Source organism: Eucalyptus grandis, chromosome 3 (genome assembly GCF_016545825.1).
Source record: "Eucalyptus grandis isolate ANBG69807.140 chromosome 3, ASM1654582v1, whole genome shotgun sequence".
In the NCBI taxonomy this organism is placed as follows: Eukaryota; Viridiplantae; Streptophyta; class Magnoliopsida; order Myrtales; family Myrtaceae; genus Eucalyptus; species Eucalyptus grandis.
Genome location: NC_052614.1, coordinates 56,231,120 through 56,247,747, shown reverse-complemented (window position 1 = coordinate 56,247,747; position 16,628 = coordinate 56,231,120). Strand labels below are relative to the sequence as shown.

Here is a 16,628-nt window from a genome sequence, read left to right as displayed (position 1 = left end):
TTTTAAATTATACATATTTGATTTTTTTTTTTTTATTTTTTTCAGCATTATTGTCAAGTTTTATGTTAAAAAAGCTGCATACATTATTTTTTTTCAATTTTAAACAAATAAAAATTAAAAAAAAAAAAACTAATATGAATCACCCAAAAGGCTCTTCAAATATGTTTTCTATCAAACAACATTTCTCTCAAAATTGCTTCTTAAAGCGTGATTTATCAAAATTTATTTCAAAAATCCTTTGGAACTACTCTTTTTCCGATGTTTTTCTTTTCAAAATCTAAACCCGTATAGGATTTTTCTCTGTGAATACTTTTTTTATTTTTCAAAATTATTTGGTCGGCCACGCTTTGCCAATTCCTTTTCATTGTCGTTTCTATGCCTGGCGAATGGATCTGGGCTTAAGGGGGGCCTAGCTGCAAGAGAGGCCCATTAATTGTATATTGAACTTTTTGGGAAGAAGATTTTCATAAATGGGCTCACAGCTCCATTATAGACCAAACTTTTGAAAAATAAAGTATTCACAGAGAAAAACATATCAGAGTTAAAAAAGAAAAACATCCAAATCTTCCCTTTCCACTTGTAGTTTTGAAGGTGATTTATCAAATAAACATAGAATCTATAATCAATTGACTAGAAAAGTAGATAAAATTTTGAAAAACCACAGTTTTTGATGTTTTTCATGGAACAGATCTAATGCACATGTGAAAATAAAATTACCAAAATGAACTCCTGCTTCTATCATCTCTTCCAAAATTGATATTCCAATATGTTCATCTTAATAGAAAAGTTCTTACTCAAAGAATTTGGTAAGTGTGAAATTCGAGATGAAAACACAAGAATTAGACAATCCAAGGAGCATATCTAAGGCGATCTTATGTTGTTGAAAAGTAGTGTCCCGGATTGTTCGAACTATGAAAAAATTCATAGTGTAAATTTCATGATTTTATGCTCAATTTGTAATTCAAGTTGTCGCAACTAACCCCTTCAAATGAGGGTAAAATTAGGTTTAAGATACTTGCTTATGAGATGAATTGAATGGTCCATACAAATGATGATCACGGATGAACCATTTGATTTTTAACATCGCAAATGATTCATCAATGATAAACATGGATTCTCCCAAGCCCATATCTCATGTGACATCGGACGTTCATTTTTTGATCAATTAATCCTATATAAATTTTGACTTAGGAGCTGCTACTAATCTTTTGTGGTCGGCTAGAAATCTAATAAGATAGGGGAGGATATCTTACTATTTATGCAACTAGAGATTATAGATTTGAGAACTTGATTACACTTATCTTAAAATCGATGTCCTTCTAGTGCCTAACTCGATTGAATGCTAACTAACGCCATGGTAATCTATCGGAGAATTCTAGGTTTCATCCAACCATTTTAAAACAAAGAAAATAACATCCAAGGTATTAAAGAAGCACTACCAAGTATAATCGCAAAGAAAACACATAAATATCCTAAATGGTCTCTAAAAAAGAGAACAAATTCAAAACAAAGAACCCAATTATAAAGTCCTAAAGACTTGTCCAATTTTGGTTTTTCAATTTAACAATTTTCCAATTTTCATAGTTTTGTATTTTTCTGGAATTTTTTGAATTTTTATGAATTTTCAGAATTTTAAATATTTTAAATATTTTAATGATTTTTTTGAACTTTCGAATTTTTTTACGATTTTTTTGAATTTTCTAAAATTTTATGATATTCTGGTTTTTAGAATTTTTAAAATTTTTTTATGATTTTTATGATTTATCTGATTTTTCTAAATTTTATCAATTTTTAATTTTCTAATTAAATTTATATAATGATTTTTTTATCATTTTTCTGATTTTTTAATGATTTGTCTGATTTATATATTTTTACTAATTTTACAATATTTTATTATTTTTTTGGGATTTTCTGATTTTTAAATTTTTTTAAAAATTCCGAATTTTTTAATAATTTCAATTTTTGGAATTTATAAAGATTTTTACAATTTTTAGAAATTTTAATTTTTTTTTATTATTATTATATTTAGGCAACGGGTTCGGACCGGGTTTACTTGATCCGATCCATTTTCCTGACCCGTCTATCTGAATCTGACCCACTTCGGATTATAAAAAGGATTTTTTTAAAATTTATTTTTAGATTTTTGGAATTTTTATTGATTTTCCTTTTTTAATTCTTTTTCTTCCTTTTTCTAATTCCCTATTTTGTCTTCTTCTCCTGCACCTTCATTCTTCTTCGCGGACCGAGAACATCTCCTTCACCGCCTGCAAATTCATCTTCACCGAACCAGGGGACCTCGACCAAACCTCAGGCCGCAGCCGAGCCCTTACCCTCCATGGTCGTCCACTCAGGCCACCACTCGCCGGCCTATCGTCTACCACTAACCGCCGCCGGCCCATCACCGGCCATCTACTCCGGCGGCCCAAAACAAATTCACTGAAACAAAAACTAAAGGGGTGAATGATAACCATTATGTTTTAGAAATAGGTTCTGTAAGAGAAATAGAAACTAGAATAGTTTCTAAGCAAAAATAACCGTTTGATAATAACACAAAATTTCTACTCTAAAAATAGAAATTTGTTTGATAACGACACGAATTTTTTTCTTTTCGGACGGAGGTGGAGGCGCGATTGGTGACCGGTGACCCATGGCCGGCGGCCGACGATCGGCTATCGGCAATTAATACCGGCGACCGGTGGCGGCGGCGGGCGACCGATGGACGGTGGTCGACAGCGACGGATGAAGGACCGGATGAGAAGAATTTTTATTTCTCATTTCTGTTCCAGAAATAGAGAAGTAGAAATTTCTACTTCTGATTTCTATTCCAAACCTATTTCTAGAACAAGAATCTATTTCAGAAATAGAAAAATGGAGTAGGTTTATCAAATGGATTTCTATTTTAAAAACAAGTCCGGAATAGAAAAATTGTTTGAAACAGAAATAGGCAGTTGTCATGCACCCCTAAGCGAACCATGGCTTCTAAAATCAGCAAGCCAGAAAAACAAGCGAACATAAATACACAAATATGGAGAGAATGGCCTAACTAGAAAAGCCCTGGACAGCGGGATTCGCCGATGTGGGAGAGAGCTTCAGCCAAAGGGGGACTCTGGCTCGCTCGCCGGCGATCGATCGTTCCCATAGAATCACATAGCCATACAAAGAGAAAAAAGAATATCAGAGCAAATTCAACCAACCCAGAAGCGAACATGAACGGATCTATCTCGGGATTCAATGATGAATCAATACTCGGCATTCTCTCAGCCATTTTATCAAACGGTTGATGATTTTAAGCATGCATTCGCGAAATTTATTGCAACCTACGGACTAAACATGATGCATAAAGGCTGGAATCAACACATTTTCATGTTAAACCCATCTCAGAGTTTCACGAGTCACTTGAAATTCTCCATTCGAGTTCGGGGTTCTCAAACATTTTGTGTTTCATTTAAGAAATACATCGAGTATTTGGTGTTCATTAATGAACTTGCATTCCGGGTTCAAAGCATTATAGCTCGACATGAAATTACTTCGGTTTAACAAGATTTCGCCGAGAGCATGAATCAACCCAGGCAATTCTTTTTAGGGTTCGAGAAAGGGGAATCTTACTTGGTATTGGTATATTAGACTAGTCAAGATCTCGATCGGCCATGGCATTGAGAGAGTTCAGGCTAAAGCCACTCCACAACGGTAGAAGAAAAAGGAAAAATTCCAAAAAAGATCCAAAATGCCATCATTTTTTCAAATAAGGATTCGAAGTTGACCTTATTTTAAATATGTGCTTGAAGTGTCTTTAGTTGTTTCAAATAAGGTCTAAAGTAGCCATGATTGTTTTAAATAAGGGTTTGATATTGCCAATCGCTAGCCAATTAAATTTTTCAATTGGTCAAGAGTGTTTTCGACCAATTTTTTTTTTTCTTTTTCCTCTTATTTTTCTTTTCTTTTTTGACATCAGCCTCGCTAGTCGCTAGGAAGGGCCAGTGAGAGCTCGGCCACCTTCGCCAACTGCTAGGAAGGATTAGTAAGGGCCTACAAGCACTCATTGATAGTGAGTGAGGGCCTGCAAGCCCACATCAACCACCCTCGCCAAATCTAGTGAGTATCAACCTTGCTTAGGGTTAGTGAGGGCTCGATGACCCTTGCCGACCACTAGCAAGGGTTGTGGAGCTACTTGCCGGCCGTGGCAAGGGTCGACCTCATGGATGGTTGTGAGGGTTGCCTCATCGAGGCGAGGCCGTCCCTTACCTAGTGGTTGGTGTGGGTGGCCCCTTGTCGAATTGGGCAAGGATGACTCTCGCTTGAGCCCTCATGGCCATCGCCTAGTGGTTAGCCAATGGCAGAGAGGAAGAAGAACCAACCAAAAAAAAAAAGGAAAGAAAAAAGAAAAAAGGAAGAAAAAAAGGGAAAATGGTAAATGAGGAAAATATTGTAACTATCAAAAAATCAGGCCATTATTTAAAATAAACATAGCCACTTCAAGCCCTTATTTAAAAAAAGATTCACTTTAGGTCCTTATTTGAGAAAAATAATAGTACTTCAGGCTCTTATTTGAAATAAGGTCCGCTTCGATTCTTATTTGAGAAAATGAGGGCATTTTGGGTTCTTTTTTGAAATTTTCCAAACAAAAAATTGAAATGATGAAGGACAACACCGCATGGACCTTTGATCGGCTTTGAAATGAGCTCCAACGGCCTCGCTTTTGTCACTCTAGGGTAAAACCAAAAATGTCCTCTCCTCAACCTTTCCTCTCTCTTGTTTTCTTCTTTTTCCCCCAAAGAATGGCTCCCTTGCGTTTATTTTTCTTATAGTAAAGGATATTAAAAGTGCCAAAAGTTGTATATGACGCTCATTTTGGTACCGATTTTTTTTTTCAAATTACTTTAAATGCTACTTCTTTGAAAAATCGATTATCTAAGTGTCAACTCTGGTTTGGATTGCCGAAATCCAATATGACTATATATTATTAATTTTTCAATCCTATATGGCTCGTTAGCGTGCCTAGTCAATATATAACCCCTAAACGACATTATCCAAAAATTGAAACTAGTGATAATTTAAGTATCAAATTTTATTAAAAGTGATCATTTGAGTAATAAATTTTATTTAAAAAGTAATCATTTTTTTAAAGTGATTAGTCGTTATTAAAAAATGATCACTTTAGTGCCAAACATGTCCATGTGAAAATGTCACATGATTGGATTTTTAAAATTTTGTTAGTCATATTATAATTTTAATTATAAATGACATTTAATCAATTTGGCTAAATTTTGCCATTGGCATTAAAGTAATTGTTTTTTTTTTTTTAGCATTTTTGATTTAGCAAAAACTTTTGATATTAAAATAAATGTTTCATTAAATAAACTTTTACACTTTTGAACTTTTATATTTATCCCATTTTTTTTCTGGCTAGCCCCCCACGAACTAAGCCCTTCTCTCCTATTTTTCTGCCTTGCGCGACACCCCCCGCTCACGCCCCCTCTCGCTGCTTACTCCAATCCTCTGATGAGTGACGACAGCTGGAATATTCCTTCTGCTGGCGTCATCGCTGCTGGCGTCACTGGACTGGCGCCATTGCCGCTGGGTTCACCCCACTCCCTCGTGTGCGGGCGCGCGTGCGCAAAGGAGAGAAAAGGGATGATGGGCTGGGCCTCTGATTTATTTAATTTCGGATGGGCCAAAAGAATGGGCTGGAAGAAAAATAGAAGAGTGGGCTCATAAAGAAATAAAAAATGGGCCGTGCTACACGAGCCCACTCAACTTTTCCCATTCATTTTTTTCATTTTTTATCATTCTCATGCATTTTTTTATTACTATTACTTCTTTTTATTATTATTATTAGCATCATCATCATATTTTTATGATTTATATTTTTTTTTTTTTATCTTTTTATAGATTTTTATATTTTTGCAAAATAAATGGATATTTAAGATGTCTACAAAAATTCGGATGTTATCAATAACGAAGACATAAAACCAATTCATGATCCCCATGAATTTTATTCTACAAACAACATGACTTACGTTCCTTAAGGGCATTTAATCAAACACTAATATCGCGACAAAATCAATGGAAACATGAAAAAAAGAGCACCCAACATCTTCTATGCTTAAAATGAGGAGTAAATATCTCTTATATACGAGTTGGTCCATGCGCGATTGATTTTTTGCTGTTTCCTTTTTGCCATTGAAAATTGACAAGTAAGGTTGGCTAGGATCGAGAGAGATAATTTTGCAACTAGTGGGGTTTTTTTTATGTTGATATATGTAGTTCGGGTGGTGAGTTTGATACATCACGTAGTAAGGATCTAAGTAGCCTGAGCATCAGCAGCTAGCAACGATCCCTCTATGCCATCAGTAATTCAGTGTGATCTTTAGGGAAGTTGTGGACGGGGAAGGCAGATGCAAGTTCGCCTTCTTTTTCGGGAGGGAAACGTCTTTCTTTTTTTTCCTTCTCTTTCCCAAGAAGTACAAATCTAATTGAACTGCAAAGGCTGGTGCACCGCATGATTGATGTAAGTTTTGCAACAATCGAATTGACAACAAGTATTCAAAGATCTCAAGATGAACTGAAATCACGGCATCATGCTAATTACAGGAACTAGAATAGACTTGGTATTGGCATGACTTAACAGTTCATTGATCCCAAACACCGAGAATAAGTTCATTATCAATAAATAACTAAGCAAAATCCTCCTATTAGTAAACTAACAAGCTTTCCTCCCTTCTCTCTTTTCTCTTTCTTTTTCTTTGAAGATCGATTTCCATAACAAACGCAGCAATATAACTCATAAGTGTAGGAGGCAAAACATATATTCACCACGTCTCACTAGGTAAGAATGGCTGCACATCTGAAAATGTAATGACATCCTTGTCTATGTTTGACTTGTTGGATTTACATGGAGTAGCATAAGATTTAGTTGCCTCCCGGTCCTCTTGATTTTGCTGAATACCCAAAGGATTTGGGAGCTTCCTCATCCCCTCTAACTCCATTGCCACTTCTTTCATTGTAGGCCGGTTCCTCCCATTCAAGTTCAAGCATCTTTTCGCAAGGTTAGCAACTGATGCAATCTCTTCCTTCTCACCTTCTTTCAAAACTTTAGCATCCATAATGTCGAACAACTGATTTTCTTCCATTGAAATTATGAAATAGGTTGCAAGGCTTCTGCCTTCTGGTTCCCTCACCGACGAGATTGGCTTTTGTCCCGTTAAGAGTTCAACAAGAACAACTCCAAAGCTATACACATCGCTTTTGTCTGTAAATTGACATGATTGGAAATACTCGGGATCTAGATAGCCAAAAGTCCCTTGCACCAACGTGGTTACATGAGTTTGATCGAGGGATATAGACTTTGAAGTACCGAAATCTGCCACTTTTGCCCGATATTTCTCATCCAAAAGGATATTGGTGGACTTGATATCTCGATGATAAATGGGAATCGAGGCTGCTGAATGCAAGTAGAATAAGGCTCCTGCAATTTCAGTTGCAATTCGTAGGCGTGTGTCCCATGATACATGATACTCTTCCTTTGGGTCATGCAAATATTGGTATAGAGTCCCATTTGGTATAAACTTGTATACTAAAAGTGGGACTTCTGTCTCCAAGCAACACCCCAATAACTTAACGATATTCCTATGGTTGATCTGTGAGAGAATGAAGACTTCATTTATAAATTGTTCAACTTTGCCCTCGTCTATTGCTTTTGATTTCTTAATAGCGACTATTTTTCCATCTGTTAACATTCCTTTGTAAACGGTACCTTGTCCACCTCGCCCAAGTATCCTATCCTCATTGAAATTGTTAGTAGCCTTTTCTAGATCCTTGGAGTTGAACAATTTGTTTTTCTCGATATGGCCTGAAGATAGCTCACTTTCCAACAAAAGACCATTACGTTTGAAGTTCTTCTCTTTAAGCTTGATTTCTTGTCTCTTCTTGATGTATTTGTACAGCCCCCATAAGACAAGACACAAAAGTAGTGCCCCAAGGCCTGCCCCAACCCCTGCATTACAAAAAATTAGGGGCAAAAGTCCAAAAATGCACCCTTCTTTTATCTATAAGGTCTTATCATAAAATATTTTAGTGAATCTGATTGAGAGGAAATCATACAAGAGTGATTAACCTGAGCTCCTTTCATGTGGATTTTTCTTAACAATCTTGAATAATTAATTTGTCTCCTGCTAAGTTCCATCAGGTGATATTTTTATACATACATCTGGATTGTACAACTAATCTCCCTTACTAGGAAATGAGAAAACCATTGATGAAAGTGAAAAAATTCCTACCAGCATTCATCTTGATTATGATTGTAATAATTCCAATTCAAATACGACAAGAGTAAGTAGGAACCTTGGTCATCTTTTGATAGATCTGAATCGGCAACATTAGAAAAGTTCTAAGTGCTATCTTAGCTATCAAATATAAGTATTCGTGCACGAAGAAAGTTTTGAGGTTGTCTTGATAGATACTATTGATGGAAACTTATCTATAATCATTACCAAGCAATCAATCATTTAGAACGAAAGGTAATGTAAATCTTATTTATGTACCTTTTCTGAACATAATTTATGCTATGCTGTTCTTTCTCTAGCAATTCGCCAGCATGAAGCGGTCTAAAATTCTAGGTTAAAAGATCTGCTTACCAATAAGAATGAACTTGGTCTTTCCACCAGTGATGCAGCGAAAGGAGCCCCGTTCGTACACACAAGTCCCGGGGCACCACTTTGGATCACATTCGTCAATATCTGATGACAAATGATATCATAAATATATTAGCAGCAAAAACCATCTTCCTGAGTAAAATTAAGGAGGCTAATAGGTCGCATTTCCTCATAAGATTGCTAATTCCAGGGCTAAAATATCGTGCTTGTAACAAAAGGACTGTCCTGTTCCCCTTTATTTCCAGTAAATTTTTATCAATATAATAAGTTCAATTTTGTTTAAATGTGCATCACTTTGTACATTCTTGGGCCAAAAAAAATAAAATTATACATGTGATCATTAAACAGCGTGTATGACTTCTTTTCAAAGGAATATCTGGGAATGAACAAGTCACTTCGCTATATGGTGCACTTAAATTCCCAATGGTATCGCATGAAATATGTTACCTTTGCATCCTCCAATAAGATAGGCATTACCATGATACCCCATACGGCAATGGCACTGCACAAATAGTATTTCACCACTGTCGACGCTGCAGCTTCCATATCTATGTATACTTCCTTCTCCTTCACTGCTCAAACTTTCAAATCTCGTACAGGAGAAAGATTCATTAGAGTCATAGTATCCTTGCTGGATAAGGTCATCTGCATAGTTGTTATTGTTTGCAATCCCCCACTCCAACACCCCTGGAACCGTATCATTCAATCCCAAATCATAAACACCTGAATCAGACCTCAAGAAAGCGTACTTGCACTCCTCATGTCCACTTTCTTCTTCGAAATCCACACCAAAGCACTGCAGGTTAAAGGGGAGCGAACTCTGGCAGCATCCGTTTCCCCCAGAACAAGCCCTATACTTGTTACTGGTGAAGTTGGCTCCGGCACATTTCGACTGGCATCCAAAAACAGCTGATTCTGAAATTTTTACTGTCACTTTAGCGTTGCAACCGACTACTGTAAAGATGTTCCTTGTCTGGGAGAAGACAAATGGACTTCCTTTTAAGCTTACCATTGCACCACGTCCGTCACCCCCACAGCTTGCATTTGAGTAAATTACAGGAAGACGAACGTTAATCATGCCATCCTTAATCATGCCATACACGTCTTTTTCAGGGAGTGAAATGTTGAGAACTCGCAATCCAATCTTATTCAGAATGGGAACCGTGTTGTTCTGTTGGCAGACGATCTGGTACCAGTCATCCAAGAAACACCCGGCTCCTATTCCGAAGGGGAAGGGAATGGTGACGTTCCCGCATGTTTCAGCACAGTAACGGCTGCAGCTCTGATGGTCGAGGTGCAGCTGATGGTTTAGGTCAGCTCCTGATGGTTCTGAAACCAGAAGCAAATATATTAACAGCAAAACCGAACTCCTTGAGTAAAATTACCAAAACTAATAGGTCGCATTTCCTCATAAAATTGCTAATTCCAGGGCTAAAATATTGTACTTGTAACCAAAGGATTGTCCTGTTCCCCAGTAATTCCAGTAAATTATTATCAATATAATTTGATCAATTTTGTTTGAAAGTACATTCACTTTGGGCAGAAAAACTAATAAGAAGAAGGTAGAAAGGCATGCATACAATCATTATACAGTGTGAATGCGTTCTTCTTAAAGAAAAATCTGGAAATGAACAAACCACTTGCATGATTGCCCCTAAATACGGAATGTGACAGCACATTCCGTATTATCTATCAAAATAAATAAATAAATAAATAAAGGGAACGTGATAGCATGGAGTGTGTTTACCTTTGCATCCTTCCATAAGATATGGGTTACCAACATGCCCCCACATGCAATAGCACTGTGTAAATAGCATTTCACCGCCGGCAACGCTTTGTGTGCGACAATAGGAAGGATAACTAGTCTTTGACTGCTGGATAATCTTGCGTCCATAGTCAGTATCGTTCGCAATCCCCCATTCCAGCACCACTGGAACCGTCTCATTCAATTTCAAATCATATAAACCTGTTAAGTCAGACCTCAAGAAAGCGTACTTGCACCCCTGATGTCCACCTTCTTCTTTGAAATCCACACTAAAGCCCTGAAGGTTAAGGGGAGCATAGTCTGGCAGCAGCCATCCCTCCCGGAACAAGCAGTATTCCAGCTAATGCTGGTGTTGGTCCAGCTAATGCTGGTGTTGGTTCCAGCACATCTCGACCTGCAACCGACAAAAGCTGATTGTGTGGTATTCACTGTGGCCACGGTGTCGCAACCGACCACTGTAAAGACATTCCTTGTCTGGGAGAAGACAAATTGACTTCCTTTCAAGCTTACACCCGCAGCACGTCCGTCACCGCCGCAGCTTACATTTGAGTAAATTACAGGATGACTAATTTTAATCATGCCATCCACGTCTCTATCAGGGAATGAAATGTTGAGAACTCGAAATCCAATCTTCTTCAGAATGGGAACCGTGTTGTTTTGTTGGCAGACTATCTGGTACCATTCCTCCGAGAAACACCCGGCTCCTATTCCGAAGGGGAAGGGATTCCCGCATGTTTCAGGACAGTTAGGGTTCGCAAGTCCAGGTGCAGCACCTAATGCTTGCAACTTGAGGGAAGCCAGAAGCAGAAGAATTTGAAACACTGAGGTCGACATGATTTTCAACTTTCGTAAGTGCATGGACCAAAAATTAATGGAGAAAGCAGGTATGGGCGGAGTCCCTTTATATTCTTGTTGAAGTGGAAAAAGGGAAAATCTCATGTACCGTACGCATAACTTTATTCCATCTGTTACTTCTTAATATCTCTGAGATATTTCCCTTAGGGAAAAAAATTGCATTACAAGTCCTAAATGTCCGAAATCTTATTTCAATCCTAAATTTTTAAATTTTTTTGATCAAGTCCTAAATTTTTAGCAAACAATGCGATTTAAGTACTTTACTTTTCAATTGATTAAATTAATTCCTCTACCTTTATTGAAAAATGCAATTAAATCCTAAAATTATGTTGAAAAGTGCAATTTATAAACACTTTTTGAGTGACATGAAACAATTTTAGATATTGTTCATCAAAAAGATTAAATTGCACTTTTGAAGAAGGTTTGAGACTTAATTGAATTTAGGACTTGATTGTATTCGATATACAAGATTTTGGACTTCTTGTCCGCCTTTCCTTAAGAACAGAAATGTCAAAGCTTCATAGGTGGAGAGCACTAATTAAAGTAGCCAATTGTGACTTCTCCAATTGTTTGTTAGATGGAACATTATCAAGATGGGCGACTCTTCAAGATCTTTTGCTGTAGATCCCTTTAAACACATTAAAACTGAGCAAAGAAAAAAAAAGATTCTACTCGATAATTTTTAACGCTTGGAAGCAGAGTTATATCCATTCAATAATTTTTTGGGGTAAGTATCAGTTTAATAAATTTTGCTCTATCAAGATGAACACAAAAATCAAATCGTTGTCTCAAATGAAACAACTTTGATGACCCAGCTCTCATGTTCCAACTTTTTTCCCTCTCCTTTTTAGAAGGAAAACCGCTTTTCACAACAAAAATCTCTTTTTGAATGGCAAAAATCATCGGACTAATTTATCCTTAATGGGTGTTGGCATCTTTTCAATCTAGAAAAGTGAAAGAAAGCAAAGCTCACTTTTATTAAAGTGAAAGTGATTGCTTTCTAATTTCTTTAATCGTGGTGCGATGTTGGAGTGTCGTATCTCTCTCATTGTTGAAGCAAAAATCACTTTCATTTTTCTCGAGTTAGGTACATCGTGGAACAAGCCCAATGCTTTATTTGCGCAAGCCATCCATAACAGCACTTGGGAATATTGTTGGCCCTCAGAAAAAAAGTAGAAGATGAACGTGAATCACGTGGCATGTTTTTTTGCTTCCACAATGGAAGACGTTGTGTCCCATGCACTTGGATTGAAGAAAACTAAAATGATTTTTGCTTTAAAATACTCTAATTAATTTGCTAATGCTTTGGATCATACTGCATAAATTATTCTGAACTCTTGGCATTGTTTTATTTTTATTTTCAGTGATGAGGGGACAGAGAGACAAGAGAGCCTATTTTTTGGGAAAATTACTGAAAAAATTTTAAACCTATTATAATTATACCAATTGAATCTTAAACGTTTGTCTTTGCCAATTTAATTCCAAATATTTTGTAATTGTGCTAGTTCGGTCCATCCAGCCAATTTATGCCGGGCCGGCATTGACATTGACAATTTTTAATGATATATTTTTTTGAATTTTTTTGAATTTTTTTGAATTTTTCTTTTTCTTTTTCCTTTTCTTCCTTCTTTTGCTTTTTTCCTCCACAATGGCCAGTGAGGCTCTAGTGAGGCTCGCCGACCACTAGGCAATGGCCATGAAGCCCTCGGCGACTACTGATGAAATACAAAATTGCATTTGATTGATGAAAAGTGTCACTTAATCAATTGTCACCATCCATCACTATAGCTAAATAGTCAAGTAAATTACTTTTAACTAACCGGTAACGTATCAATGACTTATTGGCTTGAGTTAATTAAAATATGAAAAAGAATATAGTAGAATATCGAAGTGAAGATGAAGGAGGAAACTCCTATTTTGATGTGTCTTCTATATTTCGAAAGAAAATCTCAAGTTGCGTGCATATAATAGGAAACTAGACTTTTTATAGGTATCAAAAAGATAATAAAAATTACTACCGATTTGTGCACCGTTCCTATCGCAAACATTGACGAAAAGAAAATTTCTTAAATTCAACATAAAAATTTAGTTTATAACACATTTAAATGGCCGTGGATGATAGCGTGAGCAGGTCAAGGTCAAGCAATGCAATGCAGTTACGAACCTTCCTCTTTATTCATTTACTTCCGGGGGTCCCCCTCGTCCTTCACACGTTTTTTGGGGTTGGCTCTCTCGTTGACGAGTGATGTGCAGCTATACTGATGCAGACACATGATTCGTACATGTCTATGCATGAATTAAGAGTAAATGTTGAGTCAGTCCTTCGTAGCACCATCATTAAACAATCGAGCTTTTAAAGTACTGATTTGATCGATCTGTCAAACAAAGATTCATTTGGTCTTGATCCTTATCTTGATATTAGTTGAGTCACATCCTCATGCATTTGGATTTTGTAAGTAATCTGCCGATGGCCCCATAAAAAAGTGGAGGAGGTACACAAATAATGGCTGAAGGGGCCACATATTCATTAGGTTTTGGAAAAGTTAAGAGTGGACTAGTCCACTGTGTATAAAATGATAAAGATGAACTATAAATTTCACAAATGAGTACAAACATCACGTGATGCATAAATGATGGAATTCCAAGGACGGTATATAAAAGCAGCATGGACCAACATGAGCAAGTATTTCAAGTGGCTAATACATTTGCTAATGGTCAATCGGGCTATCAGATTTAGTGGAGCAAGAGCTATCAGATTTAGTGGAGCAAGATTCACATGTAACTCTTATTTATTTCCATACCAAAATTCAGTCTAGTTTATATACTACTATCATGTATGAAAATTTCTCACTAAGAAAAGTAATTCAAAGGAAACTAGAAAAAATAAGAAGCACATACATAGCTTTTACATATATTCATTTTTTGAGGGAAAAAATATTTTTAATGGTAATTGCTTGCTTATAGACTAAAATGCATTCCTATCAACAGTTTTTCTCATTAAAAAAAAAAAAAAAAAAAAAAAAGAGAAATCTAAACCAAATCGAATAAGGTTTTCATTTGGGTTGTATTTAGTTCAGATTGCGATTTGGTTTGATTTAGCCGCCCACCCCTATAATTTGGTTCGGTTCAGATTTCTTGAAAACTTTAATCACATTGAACTATTGACACCACCGACCTTCCAGCCATGTGACTACTAGATGAATTCCAGATTTCATAGGAGTCAGGTGCCAAACAAAGCCCAATGAACTGGCAGATTGGGAGATAGAGCAGGAGCATAATTTGTGCCCTTCTCTTTAGTTGCATCATTCGAAGCATTGATTTTACATGGATCAAGAAACCGCCCTCCACTTCCTCCGGCTCTTCTCATGGCATGCTGGTGCCGCGACTCATGAAGATACAGCTGTAGATCCTGCTAAACCAAGACAAGAGAGAGGAATGACACCATGTCAAAGAACGAGCAAAGAAAAGATATCAATTAAGTTTATCCCCAATGAATTAAATGTTGAGATAGCTGCAAAAGCTATAACGAAGATGAAGCATGTAGTCAGACTATTTCCCATGAAATAGAATTTCCTAAAAATAGCATCCAATGACAGTATAGCATGTAGCTATGGAAGCAAACACAAGCGGAACACCTTCAAATAATTTTTTAAATTAATTTTTATAACTGGCAAAGTCCGGAAGGGGCTTCCAAATCAACATGCATAAAAAAGACAATTCACTTTTCTAACTTTGTTGTTTGCTTTTCAAGATTAGCACGTGCTTGTCTTCGTCTCAAAATCTCGTGATACTGCTTAGCATTTACATGAACGGGCCCTTCTGCCTCTACTAGGTTAAGAGGCAGAAGCATCCTAGCATGAGAAATACCGACAAAAGAATAAGCCTGCCCAATATAAGATCTCTCATATGGCATAATGCAAAATTCAGATATTTTATCTATTGCGTGACAGAGAACCTCAGACAACATAAACAAGGGGTGAACAAGAAAGACCTTCGTCACAAAAAAAACAGCAATTTTCAGTACTCTTAGCTAATTGCAAAAGAAACACAATTAAAGATAATCATGAATAAATTGTTAGCATTGTAACAAAGATTCTTTCTCATTTATTCTCTTTTCCTCTCACCCTCTAGAAGCACCAACCACCAAATATAACTTGACAAATATAAGGAACAAGCACCGTAGAGATGAATATGTTTTTAAAATAAAATAAATGCAGACTCCTCTTCTCAAGATATTATGTTCTAATAGACAAATTTCTTTCTATTTTCAATAGTAATTTAGATGGTGTTTTTTTAAATAGTATGGCTAGTAAGTATTTTGCATTTCCCCCTCTTTTTAAAATTGAATAAATCGTGCAATCACATTAAATTTTACTACGCTCTACTTCATGTATAGAATGATCTCTCATACACAAAAGTTCTTTGCTTGCTTAAGACGAAGCTTGTATCTCAAACCTTTGAGTTCACGACAACCTTTGAGTTCACGACATTCTCATTTCCCTTCATATTTATTATATATCAATATTGAATGAGCATCTGCCTAATTTGCTAAACATTATTATTATTTTAATACCAATGTAATTTTTTTTAATGGATTTAACATTCAACATGTGACATGTGTGTTTCGAGATAGCTTGTCAACATGTTAATCATACAATGAAGAGTAAATTATATTTTATATTGATGATAGACCAAATAAAAATTCTATCTACATATCTTTTCTTTATGTTTGAATCCTACTACTAAATCAATAACCAACAAACTACCTCACTTGTATCACTCTACAAATCATCCAAACCTTTATTAATTTGTCGATGCTTAAGGTTTATGCACTTATCCTTTTGTTTCATTGTGTTGGTATATTTTCTTTCATTTTTTTTTTTGTTAACTATTATCTCTTTCTAATGAATGTTTCTCTTTTCATATGGAGAAAAGCCATCGATTTCAGAGATGACTTGGTAGAGTATCTCGCCACTCCTTGGTCATTTAGGTTCCATCCCTTAATTGCACCTATTTGGGTAATAGCATCTTGCCCTACCTTGATTTCATAGGGAAATCGCTTCTCGTGCTTTAAAAACGCAACTCTATTCAGCCAAGTCTTAAGCTTAAAATCGTCAAAAATATGGGAAAAATACTTTTGTTACCTTCTTATTTTGGCCTGTTGTGCACTGTAAAATGGACAAGCTGGCATCATTCACAAAAATAAAATAAAAAATGGAGTAGCAATTGACATTTTGTTCAACATTGGAAAAAAATTGTATAATAGTGAAGCCGTGCGCTTTCTCCTCCCTCGCTGGGGTGCTTGTTGTCTGGTAGCCGGTTGTTCATGCCGTGCTAGTTTTGGTTTTGTTTTGTTT

The 16,628-nt window shown here is 36.2% G+C and overlaps 1 protein-coding gene across 1 annotated transcript; it reads right to left on the bottom strand.

Moving 5' to 3' along the window:
* Positions 1-6,809: 6,809 nt before the first annotated feature.
* LOC104440013 (wall-associated receptor kinase-like 6) lies at positions 6,810-11,250 on the bottom strand. Its single transcript, XM_039309812.1, has 4 exons — positions 10,647-11,250; positions 9,099-9,980; positions 8,634-8,735; positions 6,810-7,993 (listed from the first exon to the last, which is right to left on the bottom strand). Exons 1-4 carry the CDS (start codon positions 11,248-11,250, stop codon positions 6,810-6,812), a joined length of 2,772 nt encoding a protein of 923 aa, XP_039165746.1.
* Positions 11,251-16,628: the final 5,378 nt, after the last annotated feature.